Genomic DNA, 19,012 nt, shown 5'->3' with positions numbered 1-19,012 from the left:
CTGTGTGGAGGTTCCTCAAACAGTTAAAAATAGACCTGCCCTACGACCCAGCAATTGCACTGTTGGGGATTTACCCCAAAGATACAAATGCAATGAAACGCCGGGACACCTGCACCCCGATGTTTATAGCAGCAATGGCCACGATAGCCAAACTGTGGAAGGAGCCTCGGTGTCCAACGAAAGATGAATGGATAAAGAAGATGTGGTTTATGTATACAATGGAATATTACTCAGCTATTAGAAATGACAAATACCTACCATTTGCTTCAACGTGGATGGAACTGGAGGGTATTATGCTGAGTGAAGTAAGTCAGTCGGAGAAGGACAAACATTATATGTTCTCATTCATTTGGGGAATATAAATAATAGTGAAAGGGAATATAAGGGAAGGGAGAAGAAATGTGTGGGAAATATCAGAAAGGGAGACAGAACGTAAAGACTGCTAACTCTGGGAAACGAACTAGGGGTGGTAGAAGGGGAGGAGGGCGGGGGGTGGGAGTGAATGGGTGACAGGCACTGGGTGTTATTCTGTATGTTAGTAAATTGAACACCAATAAAAAATAAATTAAAAAAAATGCAAAGGTATTAAAAACTAACTAAAAAAGATTTCTATTTCAAAGTGAAAACAATACAATGAATGTGTTTTCTACTTAAAAATCATGATCACTAAGTGGCAGATATAATTTTATATAATTCAATTGCTACCAGTATTCACTAATTGGGGTTTTAATTTCGTCTGATCTACTTTAGTAGCTTTTAATATAAACACAAGACTACATGAAGCAGGCAATTCCAAAAAGGAAAAATAAATTATTCAGGGGAGAGGTGCTTTATCCAAGGTCCATGAAAGGAGGTTTATTAAAATGCAGGATACACAGTATTTTTTAGTCCAGGAATGCCCCCATTTTTCATGGCAACCCCATTTATTTGTACATTTCAGAAGATCCATGAGCCCCTGGACATTGTATAAAAATTTGGTGTGTATACACATTTTGAAGAAGGAGACTGGCTATAGTTTTCTACCAGAACCTTAAATCTGTGATCTCTCAACAGTTAAGTAGTCACTAATGCAAAGAAATAGTTGTATCATGTCTGATCTTTCTCTGTGCCTCTGAGCTTCCCAGTAGCCAAAACTAAAGGGAAACACAAAGCCATCCAGGTGGCTCAGTCGGTTGAGTGTCTGACTCTTGATTTTGGCTCAGGTTATGATCTCAGGGTTGTGAGATTGAGCCTGCATCAGGCTCTGTGCAGTCTTCCCTAGATTCTCTCTGTCCCTCTCTCTCTGCCTCTCCCCTTCCTCTCTTCAACCAACTAACCAATCCATCAATCTTAAAAAAAAAAAAAAATGCCATTTACCAAAGAGCTAAGAAGAGACTCAAGTAGAAGGCAGGCTGATCTGGTCATGAGGTAGTGAGCTGGCTCACAGCACCTTGCAGACTAAGGTGGGAATTTGAGACTTGATCTCTTGAAGGGTTTTGGCTTTTTAAATGGTCAGGTTTGCATTGCAAACTATCTTGTGCTGCTTGGTGAGGTTGGATTGGAGGAAGGCGGGACAGCAGGACACTGTCTTGAGGTGGTCAGGGGGAGGGGGCTGGAAGGAAGTAAACAGACAGAAGGGTCATGTGGAAGGTGGCAGGGAGGCAGAGGATACCCAGAGGTAGGAATCTGTGTCTCAAGAGTCAGAGTTTTCTCCATTCTGGCTTTTGTCTTTTGAACCCTCCTGCATTTGCTTGTCAGTGTCCCCTCCCTAGGCAAGGAGCTTCCTTGTAAAGCCCCATGGAAGGTGTGAGTGATGATGAAGTGCCCAGTACCTGTAAAGTCACTGAAAGTAGGCCCGCAGGGCTGAGGCTTCTGCTGCCATTTCCTCCTCGGATCTCCACAAGGTCGGGGAGTCTTCCTCTTCCTTGTCATGCTTCTGGAGCTTTAGAGAAAACAATGGAAAAGGCTCATTAGTGGGTCCTTGGGATCCTGAACAAGTGTTATGGGCTGAACACAATTTGAAAATCAGAGGCTGGAAATTTGTGTCTCTTCATTGCATTGGTTGCCCAGATTTGAAAATGGGGAGGTGTCCCATAAGAATCACATTTCCAGCTTTTCTAATAAAATTACCAGATTAGACTATCCTGTGGCCTGTTCCATGCTTTGTCTTGTCTGCAGAGGCTGTGAGTGGGAGTCACAGACTGGGAACCATCTTCCCATTTTCCGTAATCCCCACCACTCTCTAATCTTATGCTCTGCTGGCATCATTCATTTATTTTACTCATTGGATACTAAAGGCATGGGTTTGCTGCCTACTCATGATCATTCCTCCAAGTTGGCCTGTGGTTTACCTACTATTTTCTTTGGCTTAGTCTCTCTTATATGAGCTCTGAGCAGTTTTGTTCAGTGAGCCAAAATAGCCCATGCAAATCTGTGATAATAATACAAGAGCCATGAGTACTGAGTAGGAAATGAGAGCATATCCATTAAAAGGGGGCCAAGTAGGCAAATGGTTAAAAAAATTAAAAAACATCAAAAAATTAACAATTGCTCTAAGTCAACTGAATCATTTAAAAATTTTCAAATACATTTATTTTTTAAAGCATCTTATATATGTCTCAGATTTACATAGAGAGTAAATAAAATTTCAATTCTATCAGAGAGAGGGTGTTCTTAGAACATTTCATTAGAAGAGCTCAATTTTCCCCCTTAATCTCTTGTTGCAATTCAGTTTTATTAACTAGATTTGTTATTCCTGTGTGGGGCTTTATCCACTGTAAAATGCTAAAGGTATAAATTCATAGGATGCACAGTGTAGTGTTTTGTAAGTCATTGGAAGAGAATGAGGTAAATGATTTAACAGCATCAATGATGGCTGGTATTTATGATATGAATGGGTAGTTTCTTTCATGTGTATTATTCCATCCTGCATAATTTCATTGAATCTGTACCGTAATCCATACACAAGGCGGACACTACTTAGCTCCATTTTAACAAGGAGGAAATTGAGATCTGAGGAAGTTCATTTGCTTGTCAAAGATCATCCAGCTAGACAGTGGCAGAATTGTTCCCAATGATTTTTGCCTTTTTATCTATCCTGGAGAAACTGCCATGCCACCAAAGAATGGCCAGCTCCACCCACCAGGTGCATTCCCCTAAAAAGGCAGATCCTTGAAAAGGATCTTACTGCCTCAGCAAAAAGTCTCTCTACTACCATAGTGGAGTTTCCTATCTCAGGCCCAAATTACTATAAATCTAACCCAGAGACATCCCATGCCCCTCACCCTCCACCTCTGTGGCCCTTTGCAGCAGATGGAGAAATTTCACCAGTGGTTCAGAACGAACTTTGACACACAAGGCAAAACAGTGCATAGCCTGGCTCTCCAGCTGAGCTGTATTTCCACTTGGGGGAAGTTTGAGCCTAAATGAGGTTCATCAGCATATAACTGGGCCACAAATCTGTTGATGAGGGTCATGGATCTTCCGTTCAGAATTTGGCTGCCAGCGCTCTGGTTTTACATTTTGCCACATAGATTTAATTCTCCTTAGTGGAAGAAAACCACATTAAGAAGTCATTTCCTTCCTTGCGGAGGCAGATATGACGCAACTGCTACAGGCGAGGCAAAGGGGATTGCTATTTTTCTACTCAAGAACTAATTTTCATTTTGATACTAGCTTTAGGTCTGTTATAAATCCATCTTGTAACAATTCAATAGGATGACAAAGAACAATATATACAGCCCAGAAAATATAGCCTTCCCCACTTCTGGTGCTGCCATTGAAAAGACACAGAAATCAAGCATTAAGTGGCTTCATCACCACAGATCATACCAGATGAATCGAAATAATTTAGAGCCTGTGAACGTTAATGCCTCCCTGGTTATTAGGCGACCGTCTGTTATTGTCATATGCCTTACAGATGGCAACGTTGTGTCGACACTTCGAAGTTGTTTATGCGAGGTAGGAAATAAATAAAACAAAAACTAATCATATTTGCAAAGCTCTGTTGTATATGGTTTTTAAAACTTAGAGGTTTCCCTCCTAAAGTCCCATATGGAAGCATGTGGCTTCCTTTAGAACAGCAATGTTCAGTGCTGGCTGCCCACTGGAATCACCTGCAGAACTTAAAAAAATACTATTGCCTGGGTCAACCCAGGGATCCTGATTTAATTTGTCTGGGGACAGCCTGCATTTGGCATTTTTTTTCTGAACTTCTCACCTAATTCTAAGGTACACTTATGGTTGAGAAGCACTGAGTTTGGGAGAAATGTGTATGTGTATGGGTAGAACCCGTGTATATACAGAAATAAAACATTTTCCTGTAAACCCATTGCTTGTCACTCTATCAACAGAATAGATAGAGTGCTTTGCAAACTCTGCTCTAGAACTGCTTTCCTTCGATTCTCATTCTCTCCAAGAGGTGTGTGGACCATGGGGCTTGTCCCAGCAACTCTAGGTTGCTTATCTAGTTCAGGAGCCTTTGAATGAATTTTCAGTGTCTGCAGAAATAGGGAGCCCAGGAACCATCCTGATGAACAAGACTTGTGTTTTAGAAGAGCCCCCAGGTTACTTGAAAATTAAGCATGCTATAGTTTGGAGTAAATTTCTGCTTCCCTGAGGCAAACCAAGAACCTGGTAGCTGCAAGCCATCACAGGCTAGCAGAGATCAACTCTAATGACCTCAAACAACAGTTTATCCAGCAGGTACTACATGCCTTGAGGAAGCTTTAATGGGGGGGGAGTTCACTTCAGATGAACCTTCCAGAATAACTTAGGCTGTCCCCAGGAAAGGCAATGACTACTTATTAATGTAAAAGATATTTATTCTGTCCCTGCAATGCTAGGGGCTGGCCCTGGCACTAGAACACTGAAACAGGCCCTTTTTCCGTCTTCAGGGGGTTTCCAGGTAGGGAGAATAGACACCAAATGGTTAATTAAGAATGAGAGGGGCATCTCCAAATGATAGGGCTGCTGCTAGGAAGGCATGACCTAGTTCGAAAGGCTTTTGAGAATCAATTTAGTTTGGTAAAGAAAAAGAGTGCTATAATAAAGAGTGAGGGGTAAGAGGGAGTTATCTAAGGAACATGGAGCAATATCTCTCCAAGAAGATGAGGTTAGGGCCAGACTTTGACAATGAGAGATGCAAATTCCTTAACTCTTTGTGCCTTAGTTTTTCCCTCTGTAAAAAGGGAGCAGTAAGAGTTGTGAGTAGTTATGTGCATGGCACATAGTAGTAGTAACAGCAACAGCAAATATTACCACTGACTACTTTTAATTACTAGGCTAGATATACTGTCCCCCCGACAGTGACCACTGACCAGCCCAGTGATGTTATATCCAGGAGTAGAAGTGTATTTCCTATCTTCATGGTTCCCCAGTGACATGTGTCTTTTGGACCTTAAATACCCTGTAAAAGTATTAAGAGCTGTGGCCAAAATTCAGCCCCATATCAGCAAATCTACTGACACATTCAGTCGAAGGAGGAAATTTAGCCCCTCCAGCTCTAAAATGACTTACAATAATCCCCTAACAAGCAGGGTTGTTGCAAGGAGTGAAAAAGGTATTAATGGAGGCTCCTCACAGGTAAAAGTCAAGGTTCTAGAGTACAAAAGCATGTGGTAATGGTCAAATACAGTCAAAATTACCATAGGAGCGTGGCTGCTAGAGTTGGCAAATAAAAATACTAAAACAAATGAAATCAGTTTGTTTCATTTATCTCATGAAGTATCTGGGACATATTCTTACTAAAAAGTATTATTTCTTTATCTGCAATTCAAACTTAAATGGGCTTTTTCCTGTATTTTATCTGGTAACTCAGTCCAGGAGACCTCTTTGAAAAAGCCCACACCAAGTACTTGGGTTATTCCCACATCTGCTGAGCTGTGAAATTCTGGAAAAGATACAAGCTGTCCAAAGGATGAACAGATTCAAGGCCAGCATTTGGTGCACTCTAAGGCTTATTATTGCATGAAACAAAGAATAAATCACCAGTTCTCTTCAAATCTCCTAGCTATCACTTCTCAAGTGCACACTTTTTCACATTTTCACATCTCTAAAATCAAAGTGTGTTCCACAATCAATGGTGTGTCGTGATTTAATTGGTGGTGTTTTTCTTTGTTAGTAGTACATAAAAGAACAGTTCTTCTAGGTAACTATCTGGGATTCAGCACACTGCAATGCTCCATCTTTCCTCCTGATAATTACATCACATAAGTTAGGTTAAATGGCCATGAAAATGCTCAGCACCACAGCACATTCCTCTCCTCCTCTCTATGCAACAGTGAAACTTTGGAACAGTTGACACTGTTTTCACAGGTAGTTGGTTCTTTAGAGGAAAGTGCTCACCAAAGTAACAAAGTTTGCAGAAATTTGAACCAAAAAGTCTTTATTCACATTCAACAGAGTGAAGTCTGTGATGGCTCCTGGAAGAGTATTCCATTTCTATACAGCTTTGAAAAGAGATTAAAAAAATGTATCTGCAGTCATTCCACTTTATCTGCCTGAAATGATTTTGGGGAAGGTAGTGTTAACAGGATTTCTGACTGAAGTACTGATATGCGTCGATTTTGACATTCCGCTCCTTCCTGGGCATTGAGCGTGCTATCAGGAGGTATGTGGGGTAAAGATTAATTCCCTGATGTAATGCTCAAACTGCCTTGGCTATTGACTTTTTTATAGCTCTGTAATGGAATACAGTAGGAAGAATGATTCACAATAATTTAAATGTTTTTCAGAATTTGGAACTAACCTGTAGTAAAATGCCAAACGGTCTTCCAAGGGTGGGGTTAGGGGGAGAGAAACAATTTAATACCACTTCTTAAAGAAGCAAGTGGCTGAATATAAACTTGGGTGTTGTTATAAAGTACATTAATATATTTCATTGTTATTAGCTTTGTAAAACAACACAAAGAGCAGACAGCTTAAACTATTTCTTATGGGTTGATGGCTTTGTTGAGACAGGTGTTTATATAAAATCTTGAAAGGGAAATAATATCCAGGAATAGGGAAGTAAATCCATAATATATATATATGATTCTCTGCCTCTACTTTCAATTTACCCAACAAGCATTTGTTGATCTTATGATATATTCCAGGCACTGTTCTAGGTCTTATGATAGCGATAAAGATGAATAAACCAGACATCTGTGCCTCCTGAAGGCTCACCACCTGATAGGGCAAACAGATTTATACATATGTAATTTAATCCAAGTCTGGCATAAGGACTGGGCTGGGCTAGAAGTTCTATCATAGCACTCTCAAAATATCTGAGGGAGAGAGTAATTTTTCCCAGGGTGGGGTCTTGGGTTGATTTTACAAAATTAGGATTTGCATTAGGCCTAAAAGATGGTGGTGGGATTTTTAAGGACAAGGGTATTCTAGGCAATGGGAACAGCTTCAGCAGACACATGATGTGTGTGCCAGCTCTCCTGCAATTTGTGCCATGGCTAGCTTAACCAACTGCTTGCATCCCTCTTTCCCGAGGAGTCCTGACGTGGGTAAGCCTGACCATCTATCAGAGGGGTCAAGAGAACTGAAATTTACTTGCCATTTTAAGAAGCCTTAACATTTCATTTTTTAAATATGGGGTAGACATTTCAATGACCCAGAGATGGCCTCTAGTCTATGACTCAAAGCCATGAACAGCTCTGAATCCTACTGAGAGAGAGTCATTCCACTTTCAGTCTTGCCCTAGTCCTTCTGAGCAATTGCAAAGAAAGGACTAGCATCTCCTTAACATGGTACCAACATGACCTTCAACAGAACCAGGGGAGCCATCCAGACTCTAGCTAAAATTTAATAAGCTTGTTTTGTTGAGAGTTGAGATCATATTTATTTTGAGAGTTATCTCCCATTTATGATGTCATCTCAAAGTTCCTGTTAAAGTAAATTTATTTAAGGTAAAGAGTCAATTTTGAAAATAGATGAAGTATGACTGTATCAGAAATATAGCATTAAGCCTGGCATGAAACTTGAAAGATGGTCCAGAGGTGGGAAGTTCAGTGAGGTGAGGGAAGTCACTGAAAATGTGAGGCTAAAGTGTGGGCTTTCTAGAATGTGGATGTGATTGTTTCTATTGGGCTGAACTAGAAAAGGCTTCAGAATTTGTTAGTTTTAACAGAATTTGAAAGTCAAAATGATTTAACAGTATAAGAGCTCTGAAGAACAACCAGTGTATCATGATCTGTAGGGATGGTAGAGTGGTGGGGAGGGGGATTGGGAGGAAGACCTCCCCAGAGAAGTTCTGGTTAAGCTGAGGTGTGAACAATGGCTAGAAATCTCTTAAGCAAAGAGGAAAGAAAAAGGATATTTCACACAGAGGGAGCAGAAGTGCAGAGCATTGAGGAAAAAGGAGTCTTGGTTGAGTAACTGACTAGAAAAGGAAGGGACATGGCGGATCATTTGCAGCCTGTGGGGATGGCTGAGAAATGTGGATTTTATTTTTGGTGCAAAGAAGACATTAAAGGGTTGGAAGCGGGGAAGTTAAAAGCTTAGAATAATTTTTTTTTTTTTTTTTTTTTTTTTTTTTTTGTAGAGCGTCCTGGCTGGAGAATGAGTTAGAGAGAGATTCTGGCTCCTGCAGCAGCCAGACCAGAAATGATGGGAGCTGGGCAGGCATGGGCTTGGATGAAGGGGGGCCCTCGGGATGAAGGGGAGCTCAGCTGCTACAGACGCTAGTGTGGTGGTGACTTAGTGGCTATATGTGCAGTTAGAGACTGGGGCTCAGTGCCTCCCCATGGTAGGCAGACCTTTCCCAGACAGCTTCCTTCTGGGCCCTTTGTAGAGCGCACACGGATGCTGGCTCCCCTGCTTACGGCTGCTCTAAAACAGTATGAAAACCACCACCGTCCTGCCCAGTATGTGCCTCTCTTCAGACACACGCTTCCCAAACCCCTCAAGAATGCTTCCTGGACCATTTAGATAGAATTGGGTTATATTTCATGACTGGATGTTGTCTCGCTCTGTCTCAAACACACAGCCAGCATCCTTTGAGCACACATTTCCTCCCCCAAACGCCAAACACCTCTTCTCTACATGCTGGTTATTGAGCTCATGGTCACTCACTTAGGCCTTTCTTGGCGTCCGAATGAATCACCTCTTGCTTTCATTTGATACAAAATAATAAGTCTGTGCCACCAACCTTGGGCAGCCACTTGTGTTATCTTAGAACCCTGAGGTTCTTCAGATATTACTTGATGCGAAAATGTGTTAACTGCCTCCTTTCTTACTCTCTATGTGAGCTGGAACTCTAGACTGATGGCTACATTGTGAGACCTTTAAGTGAAAACAAATGACCTCCAGTGCCTTGTTCACTGTGAAATTTCCAAAGCCTAGTTTATCGCCTGTATGGAGAGAAATCCAGGTAATCAACAGTGCATTCATCATTTGATTAGTTGCCCAAGCTTTGGCTTGAGCCTAACTTGCTTGAGTTAAAGCAAAAGTTTTTTTGTGCGTGTGTGTATGCTGCCAATGAGGCCAAAATGCTGAAATAAGCTCTTATATTAATTAATGGCATCCTACTTTCAAGGAGTATAGAGTGTTGATGTTTAAGAATTTGTAACCCCCCAAAGTATTTATTAACTAGAAAATCACAGCACTGGAAAATAATTATGCCAAACCACTGTACTATAACAGAACCCAATTGCTTATCCAATTATACATTAAAGTATCACATTGTCAAGCCAATTGCCAAAGCAGCAAATGAGACTTTACCAGCGTCACAACTTGGACCAGCTATTACTCAATTGGCTGTACTATGAATGGTCTTCGGAGTATCCCAGGCATCCTATAAAACCTGTACAAACCAGGGTGGACAGTCAGGTTTGGTGGAGTACATGCCTGCTATCATAAAATTGCTTTCATGTGGTAGGCATTGTAATCTGTAGTGTTCCATCAGAAGCTTATTAGGAGCAGTTCAGCAAAGGGAGGCTTCCGTTCCTGGTCTCATGCAGTTGGTTTCAATGAAAACAACCAAGTAGTCACTTCTTGTCAGAGGACCACTCAGCAAGGCTTAATCTGAAATGTGTATTTGAGAACGGTAACCCCAGACAGGGATTCCTGGATCTGCCATGCTGCCTCCTGGCCAGCCACCATTTAGAACTTTTTCACAACGTGGCATCAGGGCAGTTGAGGAACCAGGCTCAGGAACTGGACCATGAGGGGCTTGCTGGTGGTGTTGAGATTGGAGTCACTACATTTGAGAATCATTAGCACAGACAGGGTAAAACACAAACCTGACTTATTTTGAGGACAACCCATGGCTAAAATCTTCCTCAGAGTGTACCACAGTGAGCCTCATGTTCCTAAGGGAGGAGAGTGATCCTCCCCAACAGTTGGGCTCAGAATTTCAGATGAAACTCCCACGATAGTAGTAGTGGTTACCAGGGCTTTGTAGAGAAATCAGTTGTGCTCACCCAGCAGTTTTTGGTATTTCCATTATAGTATGCCCTCAACAATTGTTAATGTGGTAGAAAGCCTCCTGTCTAGTTCTTGTGTGTCTGATAGAAATCACCAAATTACAGTAACATTCATCAATGTCTCTTTACTGCTTGCTGGGTTTGACACCCAGTGTATTTTCAAGAAGCACAGTGTGTTTTAAGGGTGATTTGTCTCCCAACTTAGTGGCTGTACAAGTTCATCATTCCCATTTTCCAGATGAAACATCTAAGTCTCCTAGACACTTGAATCACTCAACCAACATGGCTAATGAGGAACAAGAAATATAGTTTGCAGGCTCTTAGTGGACTCTTGGATCTATTCTGTAAATTCTTGGCAACTTTCCTGTAGTTAACATTTTTGAGAACGTAGGTGATAGAGCAGCTTGGAGAAGAGGTCTACCTCTAAGCTGGGATCAGCCGAGGGAGTCTCCTCGAAGGGCACAATTGCATCTCAGGCAAGTTTTCAGTAAATAATCGCTGATCTCTGACACCTCACCCTAGGCTCCATCATATCTGAGCTTTACTGGCTTTTTAATGGGAAGGAAATTGGTGAAGCAACAGGGATTAGAGATTTCTACCAGTTTGATTTCCTTAGGCCTCCTGTTTCTAGAAGCATGCTCACCGAGAAATGAAATGAAACTCTTTCTGAAAAGGAGTTTCATGATGGACCAAACTTTGGAAAAGGAAACATTTATTCAGAAAGCAATTTCCTTAAAAAAAAAAAAAAAAGCAATTTCCTTGGCAAGCCATGTTCCGCAAGCCTTCCCCCCACCGTGTCTTGGATATTGGTGTTTGAGAGAGAGTGTTTTCCTTTATTTCCAGAGTGATGTCAAGTTTGGTATTCAGAATGAGGAAAAAGAAAACGCAAGAGGCCAATTTCTGGTTTCTTTTGAACCTCCTGAACATTTTGTTTCATATTTGCTCCTACTACAATATGGCTTCTATTTCTAAAGGCCCTTTAAAGAATCTTTAGAAGAACAGCCCAGGCAAGAGAGCTCTCCTTGAGGAGAGTGGAATATCTGTACTGCAAGAAGCTAAGCAAAAACATGCCACCATAGACATGGCCTCAGAATCCTCTTCAACATAATGTTGCAGGCAGCAACAACTAAACTCTCAAGATAAAACCCATTTGGAGAAGTTGAATGAGGGGTGTGTGTGGGTTGCACAATCCAGGTCTCCCAAGCATTGGAAGCTCATTTCTCTGCAGAACTCATTCAATTATTCAACAAATAATAGTAATATATCTACTACATTGTATTATTCTGTGCAATGGTGAGTAAGCTGGACAAGGTTTAGGGCCCTCAGGAGGCAAATATTTGAGGAGAAAAGACAATTAGCAAGTAATCAAATCAGTTACTACCATTCCAGGGAATAACAGAAGTACAATAGACCATGCAGACAGGGTAGACTGCTCTGAGGAGGTGACAAGGAGGCTGAGAGGGATCAGCAAGTGTGTCATACCCAGAAGAAGAGCCGAGGTACCAGATGGTCTGTGCCTTCCCTTTCCTTAGTGCTAGAGGCATAAGTGCTAGAAGAAGGATTGGATGATTTGGTCACGTCACTCTTGTTGAGCACCTACTTCTTGTTGGGCTCCAAAGAATATTAAGTGAAGTTGCAGTAAGTCCAGACTCCATGAGCTGAAGGTGGAGAGGTGAGATGGAACAGCTAAGCCCAGCTTTGCCTCTGAGATAGGCCAATGCCACTTTGTGGCTTGATTTTTTGCCTTCTGGTCCTCTGTTCCTCCTTAATACCAGGCCCTCCTGATAGGAAATTTTTCACAGAAAAGCAAGTGAGCAGCAAGCTATTTGCACAAGTGGTTACCAGCATAGGGCAGCAAGGACACAGGCTGACCTCGCAAGCGTTCGCCATATGTTTGGCAGAGCTAAAAGAGCTACCTAACACCATCTGGCCAGGTGCCTGGCACCAGGACCCACATGTTGGCAGATGAAAAATGACTAACATAAAATCTATATGCCAAGAGTATTCACCACTCCCTTGGATTGGTCATGAATTTCTTCCTTTTATAAGACAATCATTCTGCCTCTGTTATGAAGCCACATCCCATGAAGCTGCTACACACCCATTTCAAGTAACATGCCCTCTGTTATTCACAAACTCATTGACTTCTGATGGAGCTGTGCCAGTGCCCTTCAAAGCCTGGTCCTGTGAGTTGCACAAATAAATTAGAAGAAGCCAACCTTTCCCGAATGCCTTTCTTTATTTCATTTAAAAATCTTCTTTAATGAAGCCATAAAGCCTTGGATACAGCTGAAATGCTAAGCTTACCATGCGTGACAGCAGATTTTTGTCACAAAGGATTTCAAACGCCTTAAAAAAAATACTTGAAAGAAACTAAGATTTCCTTGTTATAGGCTCAACTGCTCATTTTATATACCCTATAAGTGACCATAATCCAGAAATCAGCACTGAAAACAGATGTAAGCCAACTGTAAACATATACACATACAGCTTCACCACAGTGAACACTTAAAATGCAATACTAGGCTTGTGATTATTTCGAAGCATCAGGCTAGAAAAGAGATACCTTCACCTTTTTTGGCTTCCTACTGTGCATCTAACCTCTCATTTATTTATTACTGAGATGCTCAAGAAGCACTGTAGAAAGAGCCAAGCCTGGGATTTATACTTATATAAATAGTATATCAATAAATATAAATTATACATGAAAATCTACGCTTGACTCATATATATATGTATATGAGTGTATATATATAATTGAGTGTGTGTATAGCTTAATTTTAAGATATATAACTCACAACAATGTAAGTTATAACTTCATGAATGAAAAACCCATAAAAATCTTTTAAGAGTCCTAATCTTTTAATTAATCTCACCTCAGTGCTGCTCAGGGGTTTAAAGGAGTTTGGTTGCTTTTTAAAGGATAAAAGATCAAAATGATTTAAAGTAGCTTCCTACAATTTCAGGTATCTATTTAAAGTCCCAGAAAAAACTGTTTGAAAAATGCTTGGTCCAAGAATGAGGGACAAAACCTATATTTACAGTTCTCCAGTCCAAGCATCCCAGGGGCACTCATGTACTGTCTTGAGATCTTACCCTTCCCTGAGACAATAGGCCCCTGATAAGCAGTGCCAGGAAGCCATCTGTCCTCATCCTAAATCTGACCCTCCCTTCCCCAATCCCTATGCATAAGCTCTGAGGGTCACACAGCATGAGATCAAATTCACATATAAATACCACTTTACAATGCTGATGGATTTGAACTACACCTAAATCTGGCAAGTCCATGGTCTGGAGAGAATAGGGACCCTCAGGATCTCCCTGGCAGCACTGGGGAGAGGATATATTGGAGCACCCGTTTTGGATTATGGTTTGGCATGATCTCCTAAAGCTGACATTCACAACACACTGTGACCTGGCAATACTCTCCAGGTATATATCCGAAAGAAAATTTTCTCATATATATGAGAATGTTCAAAGCAGCTCTAATTAAAACCCACAAAAACCTTGAAGTGACCAATGTTCTTCAAAAAGTAGATGAATAAACTGATATATTCACATCATACAATATGACACAGTGGTCAAAAGAATTGTTTGACGGAGACAATTAGTCCAAATGGACAAATCTTAACATATTATGGAGGAAAAAATAATTTTTAAAAGATAATTGTGGGATGATGCTTTTTTTATAAAGTGAGAAAACAACTTAAAAATACATCCTTTTAAAAAAATGCACAGAAATGCCTAAAACTATGTAAAAAGAAGTGAAGCAATGGGATCACGAGATTCAGGGTGATGGATAACTCTGTGACAGGGCACAAGGAGAAGGGTGGGGTGTTGGCCTATCCTATGGCTAGGTATAGGGTAGTGTCAAAAATCATAGCTTTTGTGCTGATGGGCTTGCAGATACTCAATTAGTCATTCAACATAACTCCCGTCAAAGCAGGCCATGAATGAAAACAAACATGGCCATCCCTGGGCAACATGCAGTTTACAGCATAGGATCACCACAATTTCCCTCCCTATGGAAATCCAGCTCCCATTCGGAGAAGCTCCATAAGAACACAACATAGTAGCATTTGCGATGTAAGAGCACTGAAGTTATTAATTGGATTCCAGATGTCTGAAATTGATGTATCCCTTCACTGAATCCCCCCTAGGATCTATTTTGGGTATAACACTTCACACAGGATGCTGTTCTTAATTAAAACTGCTCTGCCTTAAGAGCTTTATGTCTGTGAGATAGTCATCCAAACATTCTCCTCTCCATAAATTTCCTCTTATGTCCTATTTCTGAAGCAAAAGTAATACTCGCCTGGATTTTAATAAACATGTCTTCAGTGGTAATATAAATTTCGCATGCTTTCTACATTTCATTATCTCTTTTAGTCCTTTTCTTCATACTGATTCTCAGACCAAGACTGTATTTGAAGGGCTTTGCAGCCTTATGCTGTTTCTGTTTCCCACACTGGGGGCAAAAAGCAGTAAGCTGATTGCTACTTGGGTAGGAAACACAGACAAGCTGTTGGAAAAAAAAAAAAAAAGCCATTAATTGCCAAGCTATTTTGCTCCTCTCCCTCTTTAATTTTTGATTTTGGCAGTAACTGACTAGTTCATTGGTATTAGATTGAAGCCCAGTAGCCAAGTTATCAGTCCAAGATCTGTGAGTTCCTACATGGTTACTCAGATTTTATCTACCAGATGCCAAAATTTAAAAATCAGGACAACTTGATTTTTGGTATTCCAGAAGAAAACCAAAAGCAAAAAACCCCCACAAAAAAACCCCAAACCCCTGCTGATTTACTGTTCTCATAGAATAGCATCCAGAATCTGCTAAACCATGGAGACTAAGTTCAGGTGTCTAAATTAAAGCACTTCTGCATGCAGAATCTCATTGGATCAACTCTGGGTAAGTAGAGGCATAATATTCTTGTCCCCATTTTACAGAAAAGGAAACAAAGACCCAGGGAGATTAAGTGGGTTGTGGGGTCTTTTCTGCAGTCTTAGTCTAGAAGCCTCGGCATGTTTCTCTACTAAAAAAGGAGCCTCAATGAAATCTAAGAGAAGTGGCCTGAATCTAGATTTTGAAGCAGAACATCACAGCAGGAGGACTGTATAGTGGGGCCTCTCTCATTTAAAAAGTTTAAATTAAGTTCTAGATAGTGGCCCACGACAGTCTCCCAACTCTTGCTATCAAATGCTCTGGTCTTGAGTTATTGACCTTTGACATGACTTTCTTGGCATGATAGGCCCTTACTTACCATTCCACTCCATCTCTCAACCCCCTCTGTGCCTACCCTGTTTAAGTAGGAGTGGCTCTTTCAACAACCTGCCTTGTTTTACCACTTGTCCTCTGCACATACTGTCCTCTCCAAGGGATACATTTCTTCCCCTGTTTTCCCCAGGCTAGACCAGGTGGCCCTTTGATGTGTTCCGTTTCGGGACATGACTGTGTTATAAATATCTTACCCCCACTAAGTTATAGGTCTTATGAGGGCAAAACCATGTCTATTAGCAATATTCCATCTTCCTTTAACTGTCAAAACAACGTCTCATGGTTCAATCTAATACCTTAGTGAAGACCTTACAAAACCAGAGTTCAGTACATACTGGGTGTTCACTAAATACTTCTTGCCCAAATCAACCAACCATCTCAGAAGGGTGACACAGTTATAGCCATCCTCAGTCCTCAAAAACGGGTTTCATTCTGTTCTTCCAAACACATAATACTGATGCAGGGACACAGACACACTCTAAGAATGATACAGAACAAAAGATATTTCTTTATAGCCCCCATAAATCTGAAATTTATATTTACTTGATCCAAAAATTTATGATGCAATAAATTGATGATGAACCTAAGTAGACAGCCAAATGTTGAGTGTCCTTAGTCTTTGCTCATGGATTCCCTAGTGCCATCTTCTTCCCTCTTTCAATAATGAGAAAAAGCTAAGTAGCAAGCAGAAGGGCAAATTAAAGGGTTTATGCCTGCACAGAGGGCAGCATCCTACCCTTATTTGTGACCCGTGATGAATGACAATTTCCTTGTTTCAGAGCCTGGAAGATCACCAAGGAAGTGGACTTCAGTTATCTCACAGCTAATCATCCCTTGAAGGAGAAGCTTGAGAGAAATGGAAACAACATGGGAGAGCAGAGGCTGTGGTCTGGAGTATGCTCTGGGTGGTCAGTGAGAACCTGTGGCCACATCCCGTTCCTGAGCCAGCCCTCTGGTGACACCCACCCTTCTCCCACTGGGGTAAGGGAACATCTCGAAGAAGACTGGGCAGGATGCCTGTCAGTTTCTACAACGTTCCTTCTCATTGTGGGCATTCTTCTACGTGGCTTCTTAATTGTACATGCGCACACACTGTGTCAAATGGAGTTTCCATCGCCTCTACTCACTGTGTATTACATTTTTAATCAGTATATATAATTACTTACCACAAGCTGCCAGGCCAGATTTTCTGAGCATTAGTCTAATTAACTTAAGCTTGATAATTATGTTTCAGATACCATAGCAGTACACACAGAATTTGCAGATTATGCCGCCAGCTTATTTGATTCCAATAACATGTTTTCTCAGACAGTGGGTTAGTTTAGATTTTTTTTTAATGGCCATCTGATAATTATTTAGGTTTCAAAGTTTTCCCTCAAACAAAATCATTGTGCTATTTAAGACAAGCTTCTCAAATAATTAATGCAGACCAGACTAAAATAGGTTTCTGTGTATTTTTACACATACAAATCTGGGTTTTTTGTTTTTTGTTTTTTTGTTTTTGTTTTTTTTTTACTAATATAAACTCAGGCTGAGGAAATATTAAAGTACAAAAAGTTCTGATGGTCAAACGGCAGAACTTTCCATGTTTCAAATGGTCTATGCTTTGCCTTTTCCCGTTACATTTATTTGCCTTCTAGTTGACAAAAAATGAGAGAAAAGGAGAGGCAAAAGAAATGGAAAGCCTCCAGGACTTATAGGTGAGAAATTGGGGGATGATAAATTCCCTGATGAACAATAAACAATATACTGAGGGCTTGCTACATGCCAGGCACTGAGTTAAAAACCCTTTTTGTGGATTATCTCATCTAATCATCCAGTAACCCTATGTGGTAGGTATGTGTTACAGATTGAATTGTGTCCCTACCCCCAAGATGTGTTCAATCTCTAACCCCTAGAGTGTCAGAATGTAACCTTGGATCTTTACAGAGGGAATCAAGTTGAAATAAAGCCACCAGAGTAGACAATCATGCAGAAAGACTGACCTCCTAATTCAGTGGGGAAGTTTGGACACAGCCAGCCATGCACACAGGGAGAATGCCATATGAACATGAAGGCAGAGACTGGGATGATGAGTCTATAAGCCAGGAAATGCCAGAGATTGCTAGCAAACCCCAAGCCAAGACAGTCATGAGACAAATTCTCACTCAAGGTCCTCAGAAGGAACTAACCCTGCTGACATGTTGATTTCAGACTTCTAATTTCCAGAATTGTGATAAAACACAGTTGCCACCCACTTTGTGTTCCTTTGCTATGACAGCCCTAGCAAATGAATACAGTACGCATGACGCCACTCCCCATCTTACAGATGCCAAGGCTCAGAAAAGCTATGTGGTGTGTCTAGGGCCACATAGCTGTTGCACGGTAGGGGTGGAGTCCACAATGGGGCCTGACTCCCAAGCTCATGTTCTTGACCTTACCCACACCCCAGCCATGGAGCTATTGCCTAGGAGGGGGCAGAGAAGCAGTGCAACAAATCCTGGAAGTGGCTGATATGCTGTGATCATTTTATTGCTTCTTAATTAAGAGTAAGACTGAGATGGTGCTTGTTTCCACGTTTATACACAGCTGCCTTTATTTAAAAAAAAAATGAATGCTGGAAATCCCTGCTTCCTAGATTCTGAGGGCAACAAAACAGAATTTACCTTTGCTCATAGTGATGGCAATGGTGCAGTTTTGTTCTCTTCCCACTTGTAACAGGAGAGAATAATAGGCCAAAAGATCAGTTGTCAATTATTTAAGGCATAGGAGGAAACAACAAATGAAATAGCCACTCTATTCAATCCACAGAATCAGAGAGGAAAGGACAGATAGGTTTTCCCAAGATGTCATAGCGGATGGAGAGAGCAAGAGTTAACAAACCAGCTCCATAAAGATCACTGACAGGGAATAAGAATAATTCTTGGGAAGAGATACAACCTTGATCCAAGGAAGGAAAGCACAGGGATGTGAAGAAAGAAAAAAAAATGACACTTCCCTAAGAATGTCTATTGGAATGATCCAACAGAAAGTTTGACACCAGGCAACGGAAGGTAGCTTCATGTGCACTGAGCCTGTTACATCTGTTGTAAGACAGTAAAACCATCCAAATCCCCCCAGGAATCTGTGGGCTAGAAGCTGGCACCCCCACATGACCATAAATAGGGGCTCCAAGTGGTGAAATAGCCCAAAGTCAACCAGAAAATCACTGGGATGCCTATGTGGAAGAACAACGCAAAAGGACTGTATTAGAGACACTGAGGCAGAGTCTTTGGGAGAGCTGCCTTTCTCCTAGAACAGTAGTGTTGAGGTATCTATTGGTATGTGTATAAGCTTACACTTAAAACATGGGCTACTCACTATT

General features: G+C 41.1%; 1 protein-coding gene across 22 annotated transcripts in view; it reads right to left on the bottom strand.

Annotated features, from left to right (window-relative positions):
- The window catches only part of FHIT (fragile histidine triad diadenosine triphosphatase), a 1,386,045-nt gene that overhangs the window by 25,441 nt on the left and 1,341,592 nt on the right, over positions 1-19,012 (bottom strand). For all 22 annotated transcript variants that reach the window (XM_072785574.1, XM_072785573.1, XM_072785575.1 and 19 more), the window contains one exon: positions 1,812-1,921. In XM_072785574.1, coding sequence (XP_072641675.1) covers positions 1,812-1,921 — 110 coding nt within the window. The remainder of the gene's footprint in view (positions 1-1,811; positions 1,922-19,012) is intronic.

This window comes from Canis lupus, chromosome 19, assembly GCF_048164855.1.
Source record: "Canis lupus baileyi chromosome 19, mCanLup2.hap1, whole genome shotgun sequence".
Classification (NCBI taxonomy): domain Eukaryota; kingdom Metazoa; phylum Chordata; class Mammalia; order Carnivora; family Canidae; genus Canis; species Canis lupus.
Note: the sequence above shows the minus strand (reverse complement) of the source record. Positions and strands in the feature narration are given on the sequence as shown.